The 26,496-nt window shown below is 36.7% G+C and overlaps 2 protein-coding genes across 5 annotated transcripts in view; both read left to right on the forward strand.

The window, feature by feature from the left end:
- The window catches only part of LOC107654988 (serine palmitoyltransferase 3-like), a 31,384-nt gene extending 22,833 nt beyond the window's left edge, over window positions 1-8,551 (forward strand). For all 4 annotated transcript variants that reach the window (XM_016442367.1, XM_016442368.1, XM_016442369.1 and 1 more), the window contains 4 exons: window positions 933-1,059; window positions 5,421-5,556; window positions 6,827-6,956; window positions 7,787-8,551. In XM_016442367.1, coding sequence (XP_016297853.1) covers window positions 933-1,059; window positions 5,421-5,556; window positions 6,827-6,956; window positions 7,787-7,900 — 507 coding nt within the window. In that variant the 3' untranslated portion in view covers window positions 7,901-8,551. The remainder of the gene's footprint in view (window positions 1-932; window positions 1,060-5,420; window positions 5,557-6,826; window positions 6,957-7,786) is intronic.
- Window positions 8,552-10,459: 1,908 nt separating this feature from the next.
- LOC107654990 (isthmin-1-like) lies at window positions 10,460-26,052 on the forward strand. The gene is made up of 6 exons (XM_016442373.1): window positions 10,460-11,495; window positions 17,080-17,295; window positions 20,028-20,325; window positions 22,487-22,630; window positions 22,773-22,862; window positions 24,800-26,052. The coding sequence occupies exons 1-6, from the start codon at window positions 11,367-11,369 to the stop codon at window positions 25,315-25,317; spliced, it is 1,395 nt and encodes a 464-aa protein (XP_016297859.1). The 5' UTR covers window positions 10,460-11,366; the 3' UTR covers window positions 25,318-26,052.
- Window positions 26,053-26,496: the final 444 nt, after the last annotated feature.

The following is a 26,496-nucleotide window of genomic DNA, read 5'->3' on the forward strand; positions in this document are numbered from 1 at the left end:
CAGAAATTTGTGCGGCGGCCGGCTGGGCCTTGCTGTCCACATTTAACAGGTTTTATAATCTGGATGTCCCGGCTTTACAGGCTCGGGGCCTTTCTGCTTAAATGGACTTAAATCAGGCGTTTGCCTTCTTGGCCTCTTGGCCCCCACTGGGTTCCGAGGCTGTACGATTTTTTTTGGAACGCTTACTTAAGGCCGGGCCGACCTCTGTGAGTTTGGCCCTATCGCTTCCTGTGGGGCTTCCCTGCAATTACTTGGTCCCTCTGGGCCCTTGGTGCTCAAGGCAAATTCAAGCATTGGTCGTTCCTTTAACATAGCACGGCGGGATTGTACTGGTTCCCCAAAGTGTCTTAGCAGACGCAGTACGAGTGAAGTATCGATAGGGAACGTACTCGGTTACTAATGTAACCTCGGTTCCCTGAGATACGGGAACGAGTACTGCGTTGCTGGCCATGCTATGTAGCTGCACGACTCGGTCGTCGCTTCAGTCGAAGTAACCTGAGGATCCTATGGCGAAGTGCACACTTATATAGCCAGATGTGATCAAACTTACAAACCATAACTTTAACCATAATACTACCACAGCTTGTGAAACATTGACACGTAGTGTTGACCATAAAATAGTTAAAAGGAAAGCTCATTCTAACATTTTTGGCAGTAATTACTCACTGTTACAGCAGTATTCATTTCTTTTTTCAATTTGATGTAATTTATCTTTAATTAAATTAATTCAATTCAATTTAATTTGTTTAATTGTAATTTATTTAATTGATATAAATAATTTCTTTCTTTATTTTTTTTTAATCCATTATTTTTCTTCTTTCTTTGAAGCACGAAAGGAGATCTTAGGCAGAATGTCTGAACTTCAGTGACATAAATGTGAACAAATTATGAAAGTATTCCTTTAATGATGGACATGTTGTGTTTTTCTGCAGGAGTTGGTGGATTATTTGCGAAGTCACTCTCACAGTGCCGTGTACGCTACAGCCATGTCCCCACCTGTCGTGGAGCAGATCATCAGGGCAATTAAATGCATCATGGGTGTCGATGGAACAACAGAAGGTTGGTATAAAAAAGCAATGTATAGACATTGAAGCAATACTATGACATAAAATCATGAAAAAGGCTGTGAAGCTGTAAAACTTAAAAAGTCACATGACTGAAGTCAACAGATGCACTACTTTACACTTGATGTGTCAGAGGATGTTGAGACCCAGATTTCAAACTAGTCAGTCATTCTAATATCAGAAGACACTGAAATTCTCCACCCAACACTTCTCAATCACATGGGGAATCACATGGATTTAATAACAATATAAATTTATTTTGCTACAGCGTATAACTCATGGAAAACAGATTTCAATAAAATACAGGACTGGCTTAAAGACCTTTAGTCAGGGAAAGGTCACATATTTCCAGGTATTAGGAGTCAGCAGAATGGCACCAGATGTTAAAAGGGTTTTCCCAAGCTCTCTTCTGTTTTTGATATGCATTAATCCATATATTTATGTTTTTAAGAGAATACATCATGTTTCATTTTAATTTCACCGCAGATCACACCATGATAGGAAGGGATTCAGACTGTATTGCGGGGCAGCCTTAAGTTCAGCACACTACTGTTAAAAAATTTGGAGTCTGTGAGATTTTTTTAATGTTCTTGAAAGCTTATGTGCAACAAAGCCAAATTTATTTGATCAAGAATGCAGAAAAAAACAGTAATAATGTGAAATATGATTATAATTTCAAATAACTTTTTTATATATATATTTTTTTTTAAATGTTATTTATTCCTGTTATGCAAAGCTGACATTTCAGAAGCTATTACTCCAGTCTTCAGTGTCACATGATCCTTCAGAAAGCATTCTCATATGCTGATTTGCTGCTCAAGAAACATTTCTCATTATCAATATCGAAAAGTTGTACTGCTTAATCATTTTTGTGGAAACTTTGAAACATTTTTTCAGGATGTTATGATGAACAGAAAGTTCAAAAGAACAGCATTTATTTCAAATATAAATGTTTTGTAACGGTATAATATTCTTACCATCACTTAATGCAATGCATCTTTGTTGAATAAAAGTATTAATTTCTTTAAAAAAAAAAACAAAAGAAGAATCTTACTGACCCCAAACTTTTAAACAGTAGTGTGAGTCAACAGAAGAGCAATTAAACTGGCCAATAAATAGTTTTATGCATTAAAAATTAAATAAGCATTAAAGTATATGCATAAAAATAATTGAATACAAAATAAAGAGTTCGTGGAAGATCAAAATCAGATGTGGAATCATCAAAATCAAACCTTTTAATACAAATTGAGACATGAATATAGTGCAGGGTTAATTAACTAGCTAAACTCCTCTGCTTCAGTTGGACAAGTGATTCTAGCCCAAACTTCCGAAGAGAATCTCTCTAGGCTGTTTTGAGTTGTTGAACACTATGATGTCTATATCAGACTTGGACAAGCCGCCCATGTGTGTCATTACTGGCATGATGTGCAGCTCTGTGGAGGGTGAGTCACTGATCTGAGAGTTCGCTTTACAATGCTGGATCTCACTCTGAATACAACACAATAGGCTGCAGAAGACCTGACATATCTAAACTTGTACCACGTCCATGACTAATTGTTTAGTCTGAGCTTAACCTGCTGTTTCTAGCATTTGCCAGTGTTCAGTGTTTCTGTTGAAGAGTTTCTAATATAATGAAAGTTAACAGCGGTTGTATTCGTTCTGCATATATAAGGCCTTCTGAGCTTAGCTTTACAGCCCACCTCCTTTTGAAATACCTGCAAATCGGTTCACAGGTAATTATATGCAAACATGCTGTTGTTTTCCAAAAACTCAGGCCATGGTGCCAAAGAGTGCTGGAGGCAGACCTGGCCAGCCCCCAGAACTGCATGATTCACCCAATTAAATATGGAGGAGGGAATGACATAAACTGAAAAAGACAGAGAGTGAAAGATACTAATGTTCATTGAGCTACTGATTGTTTCCAATCACATGAAGTTTATAGAATTATCTCTTTGTGGTTCGAACCGCCAACGGTCAGATTACTAGTCCAGAGCGGTAACCGCTAAGCTACCGCTAACCACATTCCATGCTTCTCAGTTTACCCCAGTCTCCAATTGTGTGCCAAATCCATTGTATCCTATGTACAAGCCAAGAGTGTCTTGGCAAAGGATGAAATTTGTCTACCATTCAGCCTGACAAAACAAAACCAGCTGGTACTGTTTTTCACATTGACTGACTCCACACACACATTATGAGGCGTTTTGAAGAGAGTACAGAAATGAGCCTCAAAATGTAATGAAAACATAGAACATCCGTAATACTTTATCGTTTTCTGTTTTCTTCCTGTTTTTGTTTGTTACTATGTTTTTGGATTATTTTATGAATGGGTCTGCTCTGTCTCACTTAACTACTTAATGGTCTTAATGAGGGTCTATTAAAAGACCGATCCTGGGATTTGAACGGCAGAGCAGATGATGTCATTTCCCGTCTCCTCTTTTGGGCCCCTTTCCTAGTCTTTCACATACAATCAGCCTATATCCTAAAGGGAACTAATAGTTGTTTATAAATTCTTCTTGATTATACCTGCAGAATAAAATGGTGAAATGTATACATTCTAGTTTGTCTAGGAAAAGGAAAGTTAAGGTATTGCTAGGACTGTTTTGTAAGAGCAATAACTGCTGGTGGTATGGCTGTATGCCACAACATTATGTTGCAATTCCTTGGCCATTTTCCCAGTGTTTTCAACTATATTTAAGTAAAACAACTATGCAACTCTCAGGCAAACAGTGTAGTCAAAAATTGGAAAGAAGTGGGCTAATCTCTGTGCCAGCTCTTTTTAGGACTAGTTTGTAGACGTATTTGTTCTATGGTTTGCCTGACATGGTCTGTTTGGCGTTCATGCTACCGCAGAGTGGGTGCAGACTCTCTGAGTGCTACAAATTACTGTAAAATTAACAGTGTATTTTCTAATTACCATCAGATTCAAACAGTTTAGGTTTATACAAAATGTCATAAATAAATGATCAAATCATCACAGTCACAGCCTTCAGGTTGTGGGGACAATTGGGAGGCAGGTGCGCAGATGTGCTGCTTGTAATGTCACAAAATGGTAAAGTTTATGAATATTAATTAGGTTATGCACAAATAAATTTAACATATGATTTGGTAAATGTGCTACTGCTTAAACTAGTCTTACTTTAGTCATATAATTTTTTGGATTAGGACTGGTCATACATTTCAGTGACATAAAAAGGTAAATTGTTCTAATTTGAAGCAAGACTGATCATACCTTGGTTAACTGCTAGTCAGACTAGTTCCTAAGACACAGTCTTAACATAGTGGTTATGCAATTGTCACTAGGTCTTTAGTGGAGATTTTGTCATTTCGAAGTCAAAACTGAAATGTTAACAATAGCATTACAATTAGAAGTGACTAAAACTCACTCACTGTTGTACACTTCAGTTATTGACTATGGCAAAGGGGTGCACATAATTTTTTCAGTCTGGTTCTCATGAGAGCACCTGGAGATTTGCTTTGGTTCCCACACTGCACATAGTGTGACCCATTAAATATAACTATAAAAAAGATAACAGTAATAATAGTATTATTGCACTTTATTTGGTTTTTAAATAAAATAATAAATAAGTTTGATAATACTATTATATTTTAAAACAAAAAAATAGTATTAAATAAAAATAGTTATTTTATAGTACACTTAAAAAATACAATGCTAATATTCACATTTTCTTTCTTCTTTTTTCTGAATTTTAATATTTTCACGTGTAAAATCCGCAAGCTTTTATGCGTTCAGTTCGAGTGAAAATCTTATACAGTATTACAGTTAGTCGTTCTAAAATGGTGATTGTAAATTAATAGCTGTCAACCGTGTCGGTGTGCAAATGAACGGTCTGAACTTATTTACCCAGCACATTTTTTATTTTGGTCACGCATGTGCACCTGCTCACCACTTAAGTGCACTCCAGGCAATGTTTTGTCATTCACTTGATTTTAGTTAAAAAAAATTTACTGACTATTGTGGTCCTTTGTACTTTTCTGACAACTGCAGTTTTTCCAATTTTCCTTTTTTTAATTTCTTTTTTTTATGAGTGCAAAAATATGCCTATAAAGTTTCACTGTCATCTTAGTAAACGGCCTATAAATAATGGCAGGACATCTACTGTAACTGAGACTTTCATAGTCTGCATCCCTCTCATCTGGAGGACAATCAAATCCTTCAGATACAGTCCCAGTGGAGGAGCCCTTTGAGATTATTTGCACTTTTCCTTTTGACCTGTGGTTGCTCTGTTGTAAATCATGACCTTTACTTTATTGTAGACTCCCATTTATGTCTCTACTTTTCCAATGAAAGCTAACAAATTCTCTTCGATGATGCCTCTGTCTGCATCTCCCCCGCAGGCCAGCGAAGAGTTCGGCAGCTGGCTGAGAACACACGCTACTTAAGATCACGGCTGAAGAAGATGGGCTTCATCATTTACGGCAACCAGGACTCTCCAGTGGTACCGCTCCTGCTCTATCTACCTGGGAAAGTTGGGTAAGCAGCTCCTAAAGCCAGTGGCCCGTTCGGATTACCAATTCTGGCCGCGTCCAATTCGCACAACGTATAAAAGAGCGTCAGTTTACACTACAGAATCTCCAAGTTCGCATTTACACAAACCCTATTTAGTCTATTTGAAAGCCCTCAGCTTAGATCGCTGGGCCAGCGAGAAGCAAAACATTATGTTTCTTTGTGAGCTTTTTTCGTGTCTTCTTTGTGATTAAGGACAGTTTCCACTGTCTGGACACTATAGTAATCCTTCTTTGAACTTGTGAACCTGCCCACATTTCGGGCTGCCAATAAAACAACAATGCCAGGCTTACATCGGGTTACAAAGGTGATAGCTTTGAATGACATGTGGAAAATGTACTGACTGCTTGAGGACACCCCAACAAAAGCTGCAGTCATCTCCACTGGTCATTCCAAAGAAGGCGATGTGGTCTTTTCAAGAAGACGTTGGACTGTAGCCATCTAAGGATGGTCTGGTTGATCCATGAATCAGTGGTGAGGGAAAAAAACAAGAGAGGCAGAAAGAAAACATGACATGCGAGAGGCTCATCACTGCACAGGCGTTTCAGACTCCTCCAAAGATAACAGCTTCCTGGCACACCAACAAAGACGACGGCAGCTGTGAGGCCTTTTAAATCCAGCTTTCACTCTACGTCGTCTCTGCTGACAAAGTGGAGGCCTACTCTCCTCCTCTCGCTCTCAATCTTTTCCTCCTCCATTATACCTTTCCCTTTGCCTTTCTCTCCCTGTCAATCCATTTCTTTTTCTCCCTCTTGGCTAATGCAAATGACAGTCCAGCTGTGCGGTTTACAATGGATTTCCCTTCACTCAAAGGATGAGGAAAGGTAGCAGACAGTGCAAACGCTGAATGGGATTCTCGACAGCTTTACCCTGCATAATGTTTCTACTTTAAATTCTAGATATGCTAAAAGTTTGTAATGAAGATTGTCATATACTAAGAGCACTAATAATGTCTGGAAGCTTGAATGTAGAAAACACTTTTGGATAAGGCATGTACTGCTTTCAGGATTAGCTTGAAAACCTCTGCCTGTTTTATACCATCAATCATGACATCAATACTAAACAGCCCTACCAAAACAAAACAAAAAACCATGAAGATGCAAGTTGTTCTAGAACATTTGATTGCTTGGCAGTAGTACATTTGCGTGTGTGTGTGTGTGTGTGTGTGTGTGTGTGTGAACTTCACTAAAATCCGTAGTGATGATAAGCCAAAAAGTTGTTAATCATCTGCTCACAGGGCGTTCTCACGGGCCATGTTGAAGAGGAAGATCGGCGTTGTAGTTGTAGGTTTCCCGGCTACACCTATTACAGAGGCCAGGGCTCGCTTCTGTGTGTCTGCCGCCCACACCAGAGAAATGCTCGATAAGGTAATAAACTACAACAACACCCAGCATCTCATAGACCTATCTATCTCTATCTGTATTGTTTGTTGTTCTTTTCACACACTGTTAGTGTTAGACTTTTGTCTAGTGAAATAAAAATGAGTGTTGAGGCACAAAGAAAAAATTGAAAACATAAAAGCTGAAAATCTAGTTTATTTCCAAAGATTTCCTAATAGGGATGCACTGATATACAAATTCTGTGATACAGATTGACAGAATTATGTTATGATATATGGCCAGTATTAAAATTCTATACTCTTTTGTCTAAATAATGGAAAAATAAAACACTACAAAAAATTGTGAATGTAGGCATTGCCAAATTAAAATGAAATGGGGATTTCACTTTGAGATTGGCTAAAGATTACATTTAACAATTATGCAATTATTAGTGTTTTTAACGATCAACTTAGATTGAGCAATAGATTATGATGAGATTAGGTACTTTAAATGTTAATATAGAGGAAGCATGCACAATTAAATATCCCAAATTGACCAATATGATTTTGGTATGGTATTTGGTAAGCTGTACATCTTTGATTGAGTAAAGAATTGGCTCAAAAGAGTAATTCGTTTGAGAATCAGTTGGACTACATGGGTTGCGATGAATGACACTGATTGAACACCTATTCAATTTCATTTTAGATCAATTGATTTAGTGCTTTTTACAATCCAAAGCAGATGTAATGCCTCAAAAAATGCCACTGGAAAGTGCAGCAGAAGTGACGCAACTCATCTCAGACATATTCCCAACAAAAAAATTATATATAGCAAGCTCTGATTTTCTTAGCTTCACATTTCACTCCATGTTCTTCCAGGTTCTCCAGAGCCTTGATGAACTTGGAGACTACATCAAGGTGAAGTTCTCCCGTCACAGATCTTCCTATCGGCCAGAGCTGTATGATGAAACAGACTTTGAGCTGGACAGCTAATCACTCATCGTCATCGCTGTGAGTGTGAAGGCTTGTCCAGAGACTGCCAAGGTGTGAATGCCTTGGTCGTTTTTAGAAGAAAGAGTGTCCTGCATTTCCACACAGGACAGTTCTGCTTTTCCAAAAAAAAAAAAGACGAATTTTTGCAGTTTGTTATTGCTTTTTCAGGTGTGTTTTACTATGAGGCATTGACTTTTACATGTATATTTTGTAAAATTATATTTAATTGGGTTTTTTAACTGCTGTTTCACAGTTTTGAGAAGTTTGTTAAACGATTTTGTCCTCAGGGGATTGTGGGAAAAAGGGAGGGGCCGTGTTTATAGAACGTATATCAAAAGCTGCTCTAAATATATCAAACAATTAACTCCCTTAACACTGACCTACATCAAAACTAGCTGCGGATAAGAAATCCCTTGAAGTGGCCCTATTTTTTTATCCTGCTTCTAAGATGGACTGATGAAAGAGCTCCATTCTGTGCTGGATTATGTGTTTGTGTGATCCACAACTACATTGATTGAAAGAGATTGAACAAGGCTGGGCGTTTCAGACCCAGTGCAACTCATTCACAGTCATTAAACATTCACGCATTGCAGCTCTCAGCTCCAAGTCCTTAAAAAAATTTTCACTGACATGCATTTATTTATATTTCATGTGCAGAAAACTACTTCTGATTATAAAATAATAATAATAAAAAAATATTTATAGACCGATTGTACTTGAAAATCAAATGTTTGCTTGGAAAGTTTGAAAGGGTTTTCGTGTCATTTGTTTGCATATTTCAGATGCAGAACTTCTGTTAATTTGCTGGATTTTAGATTTTATTTCACTCATATTTTCTTTAGAAATCAAAACACCTAGTTTGACCATACCTAGGACTGGGAACCAAGAAAACTTCTCATTCAAAAACAGTTACACTTTTCAAAAAACATCAGTTCGGTTTGGTGTTCTCTGATTCTCAAATTAACTTGAGTCGGTTCTTTTTAGTGAATCAGTACCCTACAGTACAACCAATGCAGTCCAACCGATTCCCAAACAAATGACTCTTTTGAGCCGGTTCTTTTTAGTGAATCAAACACATACAGCTTACTGTCCCTTGTTATGTTATGCTCTTCCAAAGTTCAAAAGTACTTTGTTAATTAAACGATAGAAGAATCAGAATCATTAAGAGGAATCAGGCACAGAACTTACAATTTCCATCCTTAATTATGACATGCCACCTCCACATTCACATGGTCTCTATAGTAACTGTATTTACCACAGTAAACACCAAAGCATATAGTAATTACCTCTTTGACTTTCATTTGCTGCAAAATTATTTGTGCTGACAAAAAGTAGTGTCTGCACATGTTTTACCAAATTCTCTGCTTTGAATGAGACAAAACTTAATTGTTACATTTGAAAGAGACGCAAAATCGCTCTCTGAGCGCTGGAGCTCAACATGCCAAATATGTTGCACACGAGCCAATATTCACCTTAAACTAGCAATTAGTAGAGAGATGCACATTCTGCAGGTGTGGGGTAACCACTTGATTAATGCTGGGAGGAATCAAGACAGATAGTAAATGCTACAGACAGATGGGGTCTAGTCTGCACTTGTTTCACTCGTGTTTGAAACTATGTTTGTTATTTCAAGAATACCAACACCATAGTGATGAAGATTTCTCAAGACTGAGGTGAGAAACTGGGGAGATGTCTTGGGGACTAGACTCATCAGACAATGCATTTTTTTGTTCTAGATATTTCAGGGACACAGTGAGAGTAATTGTTGTTGCACTGGAAAACATTTGCAAACAGATGGAAAACAACATTTATCAACCAAGGTTGTGTTACTAAAAAAGACGTCCAATACACATTCATAGTGGACGAGCTCTTCTGCCTGTCAGAAATTAACTTTTTATTAAGGGGCAATTTTAAACCTTTAAGGATGGTTTTTTTATAACCAAAATTCTTTCCATCTGTAATTTTATGTATATACACCATACCAATTAAAACTTGTGAAATATAATTAAAGATATTAAAATATTATTGCAATTTAAAAAACTTGTTTCTATTTTATTACATTTTAAAATGTAATTTATTTTGATGGCAAAGCTGAAAAAACAGTCATTACGCCAGTCTTCGGTGTCACATGAACCATGAGAAATCATTTGATCTGATTTGATGCACATTTCTTACTATTATTACTGTTGAAAACAATTGTGCTGCTGCTTAATATTTTTGTGGACGCCTTTACTGCCACTTTTGATCAATTGAATGCATCTTTGCTGAATAAAAGTATTCATTTCTTCAACAAAATAAGAAAGAAAATAACCCGACTGACCCCAACATTTTGAATACTTTTGTCTTTGTGTATGTATATATATATGTATGTGTTTTTTTTTTCTTCAAATTTTGTGTTTATCAGACATGAAAACCAATACATATTAGCTACACATTCACCATCACTATCTATTCTGACAGCTATAGGTCACTGTAATATCTGTAGAGGCTCAAAACAATGACTAGACTGACCTAGAAGAATAATATGTATTGTGAAAGAGTCTGGCTGTGTTTGTGCTGGACTAAAGACACACAACGACAGAAGGGAACACACGCGGACACACACTAGTCTTGAACTGTGGTGTCGTGTGTTATTTGACAGCGCGCTTTTACGCAGAAGGTGTGTGTGGACACTCTTGCGCAAGAGCGGCTCATACACCCTCCTGAGGACAGAGCTCAGATGAGTTAGTCAGAGGAGGAACTTTGGATCTTCATCACTCTGAAGATGGGCTTATAGTGAACTACACTTAATCCTTGAAGACACAGTGGCATTTGGAGAGGATGACAGCACTTTGCGCAATGCACCGGAGCGCAACAATGTACCCAGTTTTATATTAGACGTGAAGGATAGACCACGAGGATTTGAAGTGGTTTGAACTCGAGACTTTGTTGTTTTGTTTTATTTTTTATTTTAAAACAAGAAGAATGCTGCAGGTTCTCTGAATTGTGTTCTTGTGCCAATGTACCTGATTTACCTGCGCACAAGTAAAACTCCAGTGAAGAAGTAAAACTTTTTATCTCAAAATAGAATCTACTTTTGCATTTTATACTGATGCTCAATGGAATGGTACATAACTTTGGAGTTTGTGGGACTTACTTTTTTGCTTTTTAAAGGTAATTCAAGTTCTTTTTGGACATCGGGATTATACCATTTTTAAGATCAGGAGCTATAGATCCCTCATTGATCTGATCAGTTTTCAAGCGTGGAGTGATTGGGCTTCTTTGAGATAATTTCTAGCCAGTTACTCTTTTTCCCGTGAGTATTGCTCTTCTGGACCCCGAGGTGGCTCCGCAGTGGTGTGGCGGCTCCTCGTCCGCGGCGGATCCGGAGATCGGAGTGTCTGCAGCGGCAGGAGGCGACAGCGGAAGCCCGGCAGCAGCAGCGGCGGCGGCGGCGCAGGGTCCTAAGAGTGCTCGAGTGAAGAGGATGGTGCGGCTGGCGGCGGAGCTGCTGTTGCTGTTGGGACTCCTTCTTCTGACGTTACACATCACGGTTTTGCGGAGCAGCCCGCTGCAGCACGGAAATGACACTGTGAGCTCGGAGCAGGTGGCGGAGGTGAGTTTTATGAAAACACGTACAGATCATATTTTATTTCTCCAAAAATCAAAGTTGTTTTATTTTTGCTTCAATAAAATTAATTGTAAGACCATTAAGATTTTTTAATTATCACATTTATATATTTGTTTATGTTTATCATATATATATATTTTTTTTTTTTCCTTACCGTAATGAGAATTTGTGGGGGAAATTTTAAAGAAAAAATCATATGGCAAAAGAAAACACTCAAAGAAAATAAAATCTATTTTGTTGACTGGGGGTTGACATATGACTTTATCTTGACTTTTTATTTTATTTATTTATTTATTGTTTATGTGCATTACAGTAAATAAATGAAAAATATGAATATGTTTCACCATCTTTGCATTGCACTGATCAATCGATCCCCAGATAGATAGACAGATAGACAGACAGACAGACAGACAGACAGACAGACAGACATGAATAGAATATGCATACACATTGTGACGGTAAAACAACCATAACATCATTATTTGTAATGTTGCACAGTTTTATGCACTGTTTTGTATCTAGTCAGGTAGTTTTGACATAGCATTCAAACTGAGCTGGGGTTCAGCCAGGGTCAGAGATGTTCTCTTTCTCTCTAGTTGACTAGCTGCAGGCTATCATTTATCACCGCTGGTTCATCAGTGTCACTCAAGTATATAGACTATATGTGTTCAACACATTGGTGCATAACATTAAAATAAAGCAGGGTGACTTTCAGGGCTACAGAATACATTCTCAGTTTAGACTGTCCTTTAGTGCCGTTAGCAGAGATTAGACCTGGCTTTAATGAGTCTGTGCAGATTTCAGCTAAAAGTGTTCTGCCATCTGTTTACGGAGCAAGTGCAATGCTCCCAGAGACCGGACCAAGGGGTCAAGAAGGGTTTGAGATCATCAGGGCTTTGTTGGGTGCATTAAAAAACCTGCGGCTGGCTTTTTGATGTATTTTTAGCATGACACCGAGATGCCTTTGTCAGTCTGCAAACATTGGCACAACACCATGATGAATGTGTGTTTATCCACTATGGTGGCTCTCTTGTAGAGGAATAGCAGCAGCAATGTGATTCAGCTGAACAGTTAAATGATATCTCCTTTATTATGTAGTTCTCCAACAGCTGTTTGGATTTTCAGAAGCTGAAAGCTAAAAGTTTGAATTTGAGTTTTACTACAGTCAGTGGCTGCTAAAGGAAATGAATGATTCCCGAGTGAGTCTTTACAGTTTAGCCCTGGAGGTCAATTCTGTGGTTTTTGTTACGGAGAGTCTTGGGACAGAACTCACTTTTCTGGGAACACGTTTATGACATACACGGCTGTTGAAAAAATGTCTGGAATGTACACAGAATGTGTCAAACATCACCAGGTTTGAGGAGAGTTGGGGGCAGCAGTGAGGGTTGGAGGCAGAAGTGCCTGGTGATGGCCAGTTAAGCCTCACTGGCAGTTTCTGATCTTGAAGAACTTAATGTACAGATGCAGTAGAGAACCACCAGCACCTGCAAACCTTTAAACTTAAACATCATCGATTATTACCTTTTTTCTTCTCTTTTTTATGATTTAATCTATAGGATTAACAGTGTCATGAAAATTGGGTTAAGTAATTGTCCAGTCTACAAGAAGTTGTGTATTTCCTCAGATAATGTCAGAAAAACAAATATTTTACTACTTGATATAGGTGTTGCATTGAAAGGCCTTTTGCACTTTGTGTTTAGCATTCGTTTCCTGTCCAGTCTCCTGGGAAGACCCCCTGAGAGGCTTCTAATTTAATTGCTGTCATGCTCCTTAAGCAAAGGGAATGAAGAGGAAGCAGGAGGTGGAAGAAGTCAGAAATGTGACAGGGGCGTCTGTATGTCACCCTTGTGTCTGTTTTCCTAGTTAGAAACCCATACGGTTTGAAGAATGGTGTGTGTAATGTCTTTGTAAGTTTTTGTAGGAACTGTAAAATGTACTGTAATGGGTATCTAACAGTTGTGCACAGCCTCATTTACACCAAATGAATCTCAAGTAATCTGATATATCTTATATTTTCTAGGATTTTTCTTATTTTTCAGTTTTTCAGGACAGCAGTCTTATTGAAAGCCGTGTTTGACTTGCAAAGTTCAAAAGCCTTGTTTTAGCAGGAAGATTGATTGACAGGCGATTAGATGGTCCTTTGCTGTTGTTATGCCAAGTTTACTCTGACATCTTTGTGATTTTTTTTTTAAAGTTTCTAAATGTTTATTTGCTGTCAAAACATGACAATATTACATCAATGACTCTGACTATCTTAGAACCAGCCATTAATGCATTACCATCATGCTATTAAACACCTAATAGTATATTGTTCATTATTTAACACTCACATACTCATGTAGCTTTACTATAGTTTAACCACTTTAACAACTGGAAAACAACTGTTTCAGAATAGCTTTGCCAAAACATCTTGGACAATGTTTGTTCCCTTTACCTGCAGCGAAATGCATTCTACACTACAGCTTTACACAGCACTCAGTCAGTCAAACAAAATGGCTTGAGTGAAAAAGAGGGAGGAGAGAGAGACAAAAGATTGATGGTGCCCTTTGATCTTATTGTCTAGCTCAGTATGCATGATTACAAGCTACTTATAGCTGTCCAATTGTGGAGTAATTGCCCCCTCTGTGTGTATGTGACAGCAAACACATGCCTTGGCAGTCTTAAGGGAAAACAATTACAACCCTCTTTGACAGGTAAAAGCATTTTTTTTTGTCAGCCAGCGAGGCGCACAACAATTTTGCCATATGGGCTCCGTTTTATATCTATTTCTAGAGTAGAACAGTGCAGGACTGCAACCAGAACTCCTCTCTAGAGGGAAGACCGAAGCCAGGCTTTAACGTCCCTTCAAAATAACTAAAGAGCATTTTTTACTTCATAAAACAGACAGTAGTTTTGTTTTCAGACTCTGTTGAGACAGGTGGCTGCACATAAGAAACATAACAGAGGTCATGGGGTCAATATTATCTGTTTTCACTGCATTTATTCGGCCAATTGTAAAGAATAGTTCACCCAATAATTAAAAATCTGTCATGATTTACTGCTGTTTTGTAATATATATATATATATATATACACACACACACACATACACAGTGTTGGGTATAATTAGTTACTAAGTAATTAGTTACTGTAATTTAATTACATTTCCCTTGACAAAGTAAAGTAAGTTTTTCTGTACTTTAATACAGTTACTTCTTATGTAATTGAACTCAAAACTGTGTATAGACTGTAGAACATTTATATACTATACAATAGTGGATTTATCATAGAAATTTAAAGTCTAACCTTAAATGCATGCTTTTTTGTACTCTTCACACTTTAAATACTTTGGTGAGATAGTAAGAATATTGGTAACACTTTAGTGTCCAATTCTCAATATTAACTAGTTGGTTATTAGCATGAATTTTACTGAGATATTGGCTGTTTATTAAAAAAAAACACATATTAATGTCTTGTTCTGCGAGACCTTATTCTAAATCCTTAATCCTACCCAATTCTTAAACTTAACAACTACTTTACTAAGTATTAATAAGCAGTAATTAGGAGTATATTGAGGCAAAAGTCATAGTTAATAGATAGTTAAAGTGTGACCAGAATAATTTATGTAGTTATCTATTATTTATTTGAAAGAATTAAAATAACTGTTATATGTCTATCCTTGTATCATTAACTGGTCGAGGTTGATATAGGATTTAGAAAGTAATTAGTAATAAGTAATTAAATACTTTTTGGAGAGAGTAATTTGTACAGTAATCTAATTATAGTCATATTAATTATAATAAATTAATAAAATAAATAAATGCTCAAATTCTTTTGAACTTACTATTAATTCAAGAATCCTGAAAAATGTATCACAGTTTCCACAAAAATATTAAGTAGCACAACTATTTTCAACATTGATAATAATAAGAAACGTTTCTTAAGCACCAAATCATATTTCTGAATGATCATGTGACACTTAAGACAGGAGTAATGATTACTGAAAATTTAGCTTTGCCATCACAGGAATAAGTTACATTTTAAAATGTATTCAAATAGAAGTTTTTTTTAAATAATATTTCACAATATTATTGTTTTTACAATATAAAAATATCATAATAACAGTAATATTGCATATTTTTATTTAAATAAATGCAGCCTTAGTGAGCACAAGACAATCATTTAAAAAAACATTCAAATTAATCTTACTGGCCCCAAACAATAATGTATATTTCCATACTACGATAGTAGGCCTAATAACCAAAAAATAAAAACAGAAAAGTATCATGACTGCAGTCCTTATGATCCAAAGGTCTTCTGAAGCAATACACTAGCTAAAGTGACCAGAACTGACCAAAATAAAAAAATGATTTGAAACAGCATGAAAGACAGAAAATTATATTAAAAATAATGATTATAATAAAACAATGAATTTAACATTTATTCAATCCATTTAAGTGACCTGGTCAGATTTTGCTCAGTAATCTTATCTACTCAGTAGGCTTTAAATGGTGGGCTATTGTCATGGTGCTCTCTCAAGATTCACAGAAAGTCTCTGGGGTGTGTGTTTATATTATGGGGTGATAAGCACCTGTGGGTAATTAGGCCATTTGAGGTGAGATTGAGTGAGTGGAGCTGCTAATGTCTCTAATCTCTCTCAGTGTAAACAAACGGTTCTGGGCTAAACTGGATGAAACCAGTATTTGTTTCCCTTGATCTCCGACTTTAAGGTCTTTTTCTTGAACATATGGCTGGTTAAAGGGGTGTTAAAGACGTCTAGGTTGCAATCGCACCTTTCAGGTGGAAAGAAATAGATGATGGCGTTTTGGTCACCTTCTTAAGGCATTTCTGATCATTGTTGATTATCAAAGTTTATATCATGAAGTCACTGATTTTCCCGTTAATTAACTTTCTGAACAGATTCGATGAACAGTCTCTCCTGGAGAAACCAAATTAGAACATTGTAGATGCTTTGAGAGGTTGTCTACCAGCACCAACCAGGTTGGCCACAATGGTCTACAAGGTCAAAACTCAAACTTATCAAACATCTAGAGCAACTAATTATCATCGATGACTAGCTAGGGAACACCATTCCATTCTATCACCCATTGGGCACTCCTGCTTGAGACTTAAATTGTGTAAATAGACCCTAAGCCACTTTTAACCACTCTCATCTGTACACTGTTTTTTTCTTGGTGGGAGGTTACACAGTGTAAATATACTTCTACACTGAGTCTAACATCAATTGTAGAATGTCTCCCAAGGTCTGGGTGGAAACAAGCTGATAATTGAGATGAATTTTTGAATCTGTGACAGCAAAGTCAAGAATTGTATACAGAGGGATGATTCACTCTGAGTGGTTTGTTTTAACATTTATCATTCTTCAGAATGATTCAAGTCCTTGAATATCTGTGAGGATACTGGTGGGTCACAAAAAATGGGTCACAGGTTTGTGACTTTGCTAAATGCAAACAATAAAATGCAACTTGCATATGTAGTTAGTATGTTAAAAATAAGACTTAAAAACAGACTTTTAATAGGTACTGAGAACCAGTAATCTAATATTTTCCATGGTTTATTGTTTTATGCAGAGTAATGTCAATGCAGAAAGCAGCTCCTCCGTTCAGTTGGGGCCGGGTGACAGAAAGTCCCGAGTGCCTCATAATTCAGCGTCTCAGCCCTGGGTTCAGAGTCACGGGACAGGGGGCAGCTTGCAGAGAGACGGACCTGGAGCTTTTCTGCTGGACCTGCAGAACTTCCCTGATCTATCCAAAGCTGATATAAATGGGCAAAACCCCAACATTCAGGTAGGAAGATGCTCAGAATCAATGTGTTTTTCTTTACATTTGCCAAATCACTTGTAATGCTCATTAGTGTCACATATAATATAATATATGTAATATTCATGCTTAATAATATGGTTTTACACAATAAATAAACACATTGTGTAGTCATTACAAAAATTACAAAATACAGTAAAAACAGTAATATTGTGAAATATTAGTGCAATTTAAAATAATGTTATTCTATTTTCATATATTTTAAAATGTAATCTATTTCTGTGATGGCAAAGTTTAAACCATTACTCCAGTCTTCAGTGTCACATGATCATTCAGAAATCATTCTAATATGCTGATTTGATCAAGAAACATTTCTTATTATCAATATTGGAAACATTTGCTGAATAATATTTTTATTGTAAACTGTGATACACTTCCAAGTATTTAAGTATTCTATTCAATACTTTTATTCAGCAAAGACGCATTAATAAAAAATAACAGTGAATACGTTTAAATGTTGTTCTTTCAATTCATCAAAGAATCCTTTAAAAAAATATTAAGCAGCACAACTGTTTTCAACATTGATAATTGAGCACAATTGATAAAAACCGAGCACCAAATCAGCATATTAGAATGATTTCTGAAGGATCATGTCACACTGAAGACTGGAGTAATGGTTGCTGAAAATTCAGCATAGGAATAAGTTGCATTTGTTTTCAAGGAATTTTAGATATTTTTCCTACACAATTGGCAAAGAATTTGTAACTGTTTATTAATAACTAATAAACTTAGAAATAAGTAAATTATTTATATATATATAATCTCAAATAAATATATCTATTTTTTAAATATGTTTAGATTTTTGTATAAGACAACAATGATTAATAAAAAAATTTTTTGCTGTGCACGAACACAAAGACTTTTAAAGGAGACATGGCTGACCAAGCACAAAGTAAAATCTTGGCAAACAGAAAGTGGCAGAAAGCCTTGATGCACATCAGCACTTCTTTTCAAGAATGGAGCCTTTTGGTCCCCCCGCTTTCTCTCTCTCTATCTTTACACACACACACACACACACACACAACCTCTAACATTCACCTAGCTTAGTCTTAGTAACCACACACACCTGTACAGCACCAACCGCCAACTAATCCACCATGGGCTCCATCCACATCAGAAGGAAAAACATGTGAATTTTGACCAAGAATGGCAGAAAGGATAAAGTGTATCGATGTCTTAAGATGGCAGTGAATGTGTGTGTGTGTGTGTGTGAGGCTTGGGGGGGGGGGCGGGGGGAGGTATCTCCACCCCTTGCCCCAATCTGGGAGGCACATGTGTTACTGGTGGGGTGGGGGTGTCACTGCAGAATGGCAGCGTCTCAGAACGAGTCACGGAGCATGACCATGACCTAAACCAAAGTCCACCTGGACCGCCACAAGATCACACTACCCCTCACTGTTTGATGTTCCACAAAAACCCTCTCTCAGTACAACAAACACCCTTGATCTGTAGGATTATTCTCAACATGTGCAAGTAAACAAATTAGATTTGCAATAAAAGGGACCGATGCAGACTGCAGTGTTTGGTTTAGTTTTATAGCACAGCATGAAATTACTGTTTTGAAATGTTTCTTACAAAAGGAAATTGTTGGAGGCATGATGGTATCAAATGGTACTACCATAGTACTATCATATATCATGTTAATAAATAAGGTAACACTTTATTTTGATAGTCCACTTTAGACATTCTACTAACAGTAAGTAACTTTGCAACTACATGTCAACTAGCAGTCATTAGAGTATTAGTAGACTCTCTGCTTAATATCTTCTAACACCTTATTTTGACAGATCCACAACATACAACATACTGACTATGAGAAAATTTGCAAGTATATGTCTTATTCTACTAACCCTAAACCTAAGTCTACTCTGAGAGTTAGTAGACATGTAGTTGCAAATTAATGAGAATTAGTAGTTGCAAAGTTACTTATAGTTAGTAAAATGTCTAAAGTGGACTATCAAAAAAGTGTAACCATAAATAAATAAATATGAATATGAATATATAACTTATTTAATAGACATAATTGATATAATTTGAAATACACTTATTTGTATTAAAATAATTTTAATTTATATTTGAACACTTGAACAGTAGTCTGCATTTGAATTAAAAGTATATATAAATTACATATTCACTTCAAAATTATATTTATATTTGTGAAAAATTATGGGAATTATCAAACATATCAAAAATACAGTAAAAAAAAAAAAAGTATTAATATTTAGAAATATTTATCTATTTTAATATATTAAAAAAGCTGAATTTCCACCAGCCATTACTACAGTTTTCAATGTCATGTGATCCTTCAGAAATCATTTTCTAATGTGCTGATTTTGTGCTCAAGAATTATTGTTATCAAAATTGTTGCGCTGCTTAATATTTTTTTGGAAACTGATTCTTTTTTTCAGGATTCTTTGATGAACATAGTTCAAAAGAATAGAAAATATTTTTTGTGACATTATGAATATCTTTACTATTACTTTTGATCAATTTATGCGTCCTTGCTGAATAAAATAATTCATTTATTTAAATGAATCTTTATGACCCCATTTCAGGGTTATTTAAGTATCTATGAATATATAATTTATATTATAGGTATATACTTGAGGTATTAAATCCCTAACCTCGACGATGAGCAATAATAAGCGATGTTTGCCTCAGTAAACTCTACTAATGATAGTATCCTTTAAAATCTTTAGGTTACCATAGAAGTGGTGGACAGCCTGGAAGGTTCGGAGCCAGAGAAGGGAATACGCAAAGAAAACAAGCCTGGCTGGGCGGCTCCTAACTGGAGGAACTGGTGGCAGCGTTCGTCTTCCTCATCCTCGTCCTCATCATCATCCTCATCATCATCCTCCGTGTCCACCCCGAAGGGTCCTGACGAACAGGATTACCCCTACGAGAGCAACACGGAGGACAGCAACTTCCTTAAACCGCTCGGAGACTGGGAGCGAAGAGGGTCTGCTGGCACAGGAAGTAGATCCCAGACCGAATACGGTTCGTTGCAGACGAGCATGTGTTACGGAGTTATTGTTTTAATGAAGGGCTCTGCAAAGCAAATATGGCTCCGCCGTGAGGTGATGGAATCTGTCATTTGCTCGTCAGATGATTTACGCTGTCACTATAACAAGGACAGTGCTTCTTACGGAGTCTGTGATTGTAGATTGCTTCCTGTAGGAGAGAGATTCCAGTGTGGCAGAGTCTGTCTCCGTGACAGAAAGCACTCCTGAACATCAAAGCAGGAGAGAGAGAATCCAGAGCATCTGTTCCTCTGGTCTAATAGCTCTCTTTCTGTCTCTTTTGGTAAAGTGGAGTTAAATGAGTGAATGTGTGTTGCTGTCAGAGACTGCACTTCCTGTCAAACGCATTCTTACCCTGTCACCACTTGCCTAAACCCTTTTGCTCTAGAGTAACTCTCTTTGATCAATGTGTTAAGGTAATACCAAATCGAAGTAAAAAATTCTCCATATAAATTTTCCTCATGACTAGCACACGGTCTGTTGTGGCTGTGACTCATTCCTGAGGGTTTGCCGTATCTGCTTTTGATTGGCTTATTCGTTTCCATTTAGCAGTGTGTGGGGAGCTGTGGCTTGTGTGGGTTCAGACATGTTGTTGCCTGTGAGTTGGCCCGCACTCGACTGTGACCATGCAGCTTGACGGCGCTGAAAGTAATGTTGTCTTTTTAAGACCAAAGGTCTTTGTTTTTCTCTCATCAGGGGCAGAGGATATAGATTGTGGTTGCTTGCTTGCTTGGTTTGTGTGTGTGTGTATACACTACCAGGAAAGTTTGAAATTATGTAATGTCCAAAAGAAATATTAAACAAATCAAAGCTTCCTTATAATTTAGCTTTTTCAAAGTATCCACCCTTGGTTTGGCTGCTTTTCTTTCATTATCTGATTGAGCTGAGAAAGAAAGAATATTTTAAAAGAAATATAACAATTATAAGAAATATTTACAAATATTTATCATAAATTATTAAATTATTTAAAAAAAAACAAAAAAACTGTATTATTATTATTATTGATTCAAATAATCTAATAAATTAATGTTGCATATAAATACAAAACTGACATTAACAATATAGAATTTATAATAATAATAATAATAATAATCATCATCATTTTTGTAAAGAATTTTCCTAGCCACAGTTTATATATTTTAGAGCATATACTTATTATTAGATTGATAATAATAATAATAATAATTTTGTAAAGAATATCCTAGCCACAATTTATATATTTTAGGGCAGAAACTTTTTTATTATTAGATTAATAATAATAATAATAATAAGCATCATCATCATCATCATCATACTGTAAAGAATTTTCCTAGCCACAATTGATACATTTTAGAGCATAAACCTATTAGATTAATAATAATAATAATTTTGTAAAGAATTTCCTAGCCACAATTTATATATTTTAGAGCATAAACTTTTTTTATTATTAGATTAATCATCATCATCATCCTGTAAAGAATTTTCCTAGCCGCAATTGATAAATTTTAGAGCTTAAACATATTAGATTAATAATAATAATAATAATAATAATAACAAAATAATAAATAATGTTAAACAAATACATTGTTATTATTAAAATTTCAGCTTTGATTTACTTAGTTTAATTTAGAAATTATCTTTCATTTCTAAACAGAAAATCTTAGGTTGGTTTCATGTTAATCCAGCAAGAGCAGATGTTTTTGTGTCCAGCAGACCAACTGTAAACGCCCATTGTAAGGATATAAAACTGTATTGAAGGCCATAAAATGATGGCAATGTCAGAAAACGACATTCTAGAATTTCTAGAATACTCCACCTCAATACTTCAGCTACTGTTTTGGTTGCCCCTCATCACTGAATCAGAAATGTAAGAGTAGTACTTGTATGTTGTTTAAAAAGCAGTTGGAAGTTGGCTTAAGTATGCAGACTTGGCTCATTCATTCACCCACTCCCATGTGTATGAGCCAATTAGAGAAGTATGCTAATGGTATTGGCCAGCAGGCCGAGTTTGAGCGCCTCAGGTATTTGAAACATACGGTCTGAATCAGGATCTGCTCAGTGGGACAGGAGCACAACACAACCTGTGCTTGAAATCATGTCATAGCACTCAAGTGCCAGTGAATGTGTGAAAAAAAAATTTTTTTTTCACTCTATTATAGACTACATAGATGGTGACGGTGACTGGAGTGGTTGGTCGCCATGCAGCGTATCCTGTGGAAATGGCAACCAGAAGCGGACCAGGTCATGCGGCTACGCCTGCACAGCCACAGAGTCACGCACATGTGACATGCCCAGCTGTCCAGGTAAGAAAGCCTTTCCCTGGACCATCCTTTGGAGGCCATACAAGCAAACTCCTGTTCCTAGATTACCAAGTGGCATATGCTGCCAAAAAGACCATCTTTGAAATGAATGGTAATGAAAAGTAAACCACTTTCTTATGTACAGGGATTGAAGATGCTTTCAAGACGGCAGCGACAGAAGTCAGTCTTCTCGCTGGCACTGAAGAGTTTAATGCAACAGAACTCTTTGGAGTTGGTAAGTTATTTGTAATTTAACACCACCTGGTTAACTGATCACTAAAAAGCAAGCAAAACAAGCTCCTAACTCTATAATGGTACTCTTTTTACTCTATATTGTGCCATATTCAGGCAGAGAAACAGGAATACAGATTAGCTTTCTAATACACCAATAAAACCTACTAGCTTACTATCATAAATGTAGGAAAACATATATTGGTAAATTGGTAAATGTTGCTTACAAACCACAACACCACTACTATCTGGACTAATGTAGTCTGATTCCTGAACAAATGAGTCTTAAGAGTCGGTTCTTAGTGAATCAAAACCAAACAGCACAACTAGTTCACTAATTCATTCATGAATCTGACCTCACTAGTTGTATTGTATGGTTTTGATTCACTAAAAAACAAACTTATAAGATAATATTAATTTCATGTGCTGTTTTAAATCAGTCAAAACCAAGTGGGACTAATGTGGTCCGATTCCCGATCAAACTAAACACATACAACTTGTGACTTACTGTGTTATGTGGAATTTAAGAAGACTATTTTATTTTATTATATTTATATTTATTTTCTTTTATTTAATATTCAGTCAATTACGGTAGTTTTTCAAACATATTTCAGTCACACTTTATTTTAAGGTCCAATTCTCACTATTATTTAACTATTATCTATGACTTTTGCCTCAAACTCCTAATTACTGCTTAGTAAGGTAGTTTTTAAGTTTAGGTGTTGGGTAGGATTAGAGATGTGCTTTATACGTACTAATAAACAGCCAATATGATAATAATAGGCATGCTAATAAGCAACTAGTTAACAGTGAGAATTGTTTCCTATACTGAAGTACGGAAAACTTACAGAATTAAAATTCCTTTGAATAGTTTTTAGAGACAGGAAATGTGTCAATCACGTATTTAAAAACTGCTTTGATTGTGTGATTCTGATTGTGATGTTGGTTACTCCTCCCCAGATACAGACAGCTGCGAGCGTTGGATGAACTGCAAGAGTGAGTTCCTCAAGAAATACATGAGCAAAGTGGCCAACGACCTACCTAGCTGCCCCTGCTTATACCCAACCGAGGTGGCCTACAGCACCGCAGACGTCCACGACGCCACCACAAGGCGCAACTTCCGCTGGAAGGACGCCAGCGGACCAAAGGAGAAGCTGGAGATCTACAAACCCACCGCTCGCTATTGCATCCGCTCCATGCTCACGCTAGAATCCACCACGCTGGCGGCCCAGCACTGCTGCTACGACGACAGCATGAAGCTCATCACCCGAGGCAAAGGGGCCGGAACGCCCAACCTCATCAGCACCGAGTTCTCCGCCGACCTGCACTACAAAGTGGACATCCTACCATGGATCATCTGCAAGGGCGACTGGAATATATATATATATAAAACCATTATCCTACAAGGAAAGCAACAATTTTATTTAGCAATGCTAAATCGCGGTAAGACGGTAAGTAAAGTAAAACGGTAAGACCTATTTGAAAAAAGTTTCTCATGCTTACCACATAAGAAACTTTTTTTTTTAATCAAAAATACAGTAAAAAGTAAAACCAGTATTATTATGAAATGTTATTACAATTTACCTTTTCGATTTTCATATATTTTAAGATGTAATTTATTCCGGTGATGCAGAGCTGTATTTTCATGTCATGTCATTACTCCAATCTTCAGTGTCACATGATCCTTCAGAAATCATTCTAATATGCTAATTTGATGTTGAAAACAATTATGGCAAGCAATATATTTGTGGAATCTTATAATAGGCATGCTAATAAGCAACTAGTTAACAGTGAGAATTGTTTCCTATACTGAAGTACGGAAAACTTACAGAATTAAAATTCCTTTGAATAGTTTTTAGAGACAGGAAATGTGTCAATCACGTATTTAAAAACGGCTTTGATTGTGTGATTCTGATTGTGATGTTGGTTACTCCTCCCCAGATACAGACAGCTGCGAGCGTTGGATGAACTGCAAGAGTGAGTTCCTCAAGAAATACATGAGCAAAGTGGCCAACGACCTACCTAGCTGCCCCTGCTTATACCCAACCGAGGTGGCCTACAGCACCGCAGACGTCCACGACGCCACCACAAGGCGCAACTTCCGCTGGAAGGACGCCAGCGGACCAAAGGAGAAGCTGGAGATCTACAAACCCACCGCTCGCTATTGCATCCGCTCCATGCTCACGCTAGAATCCACCACGCTGGCGGCCCAGCACTGCTGCTACGACGACAGCATGAAGCTCATCACCCGAGGCAAAGGGGCCGGAACGCCCAACCTCATCAGCACCGAGTTCTCCGCCGACCTGCACTACAAAGTGGACATCCTACCATGGATCATCTGCAAGGGCGACTGGAGCCGCTACAACCAGGCTCGACCTCCCAATAACGGACAGAAATGTGCAGAGAACCCTCAGGATGAGGACTACTACAAACAGTTTGAGGAGGCCAGAGAGTTCTGAGCTGAGATGATGCTATGAACCTTCTAAAACAGAAGCAGAACTCGTTTCGAAAACTGGCTGTGTGTTTGAACAGGACTTGCTATGAACATCTTCATATGGTTTCCCTCAGAACCTCTGGTTGGAGTGTTTTCATGGAAAGAATAATATCGTGGTTCTCTTTGTATTGTTGATCTGTATTACTTGGGCTATCAGATTTTTTTATAAGGAGTAAAAGGGAAAACTAAAGGGAAGTCATATCAGGAATCACCCCACCAATGATCAGCTGACAGCGAGAGTTTCATGTGTTTTTGCATGCTTGTATTATGGCCAACATGCAGTTGGAAACCCTCACCTCAGGATTCTTGGACAGATATAAGGGTATCGGATACAATATTCAGGTTTCTGTGTAAACATGCATATATTTGTCTAGTTGGATTAACAGAATTCCTATATTATGTCCTGTTGTATCACTTTTCCTTTTTTGCTAAAAACAAAACAGTCCTGCATAATCTTTGCAAAGTATTTATTGAGTCATAGTTATGTGTTGATGGTAGGGGTTTGTGCATATAGATGTATGGACACATTTTGAGTGCTAAATAAATAGTCCATGTCACGTTAAATGTCAATTGTCGCTGACTCTCAGTGTGTTAAATTCACAGGAGATGATTCCATAGGATCTGTTGAGGTCAAAGAGTCTTTCACCTTGTATCACAGTCAAATAAGATCCGTCCTCAGATATTAAACACTTTAAGCCATTCCACAAGACTCCTATTAGCTCTATCCTTTGATAAATTTTTTCCAAGACTGATAAATATAAAGCTCAAAAAGAACAGCATTAAAAAAAAAAGTTTTACAGTAAGTTTTACTGTTTAATGCTTCATTGCTTCATTAATTATTTTAATTAATTAAAAGTCATTTTAATTACTTTCATTAAAAGTATTTTAATTCAATTGCTTTAAAAGAGTAAAAAGGAAACAAAGTTATATTTTAAATACAAACATGCATGTGTGTGTGTGTTCCAAAAATTCAATTATGCCAAAAATATGAAATGTGAAAAAAAAAAAAGAAATTGTAAATGCAAAATTATATATTAAATGATATGGATATAATATAATTCATATATTCATAAACAAACATTTATGAATAAATAAACAATGTATCTGACGCAAAACATCACTGACTTTTGTAGTTTTCAGCATT

This window comes from Sinocyclocheilus anshuiensis, unplaced genomic scaffold, assembly GCF_001515605.1.
Source record: "Sinocyclocheilus anshuiensis isolate Anshui unplaced genomic scaffold, SAMN03320099.WGS_v1.1 scaffold487, whole genome shotgun sequence".
Taxonomy (NCBI): domain Eukaryota; kingdom Metazoa; phylum Chordata; class Actinopteri; order Cypriniformes; family Cyprinidae; genus Sinocyclocheilus; species Sinocyclocheilus anshuiensis.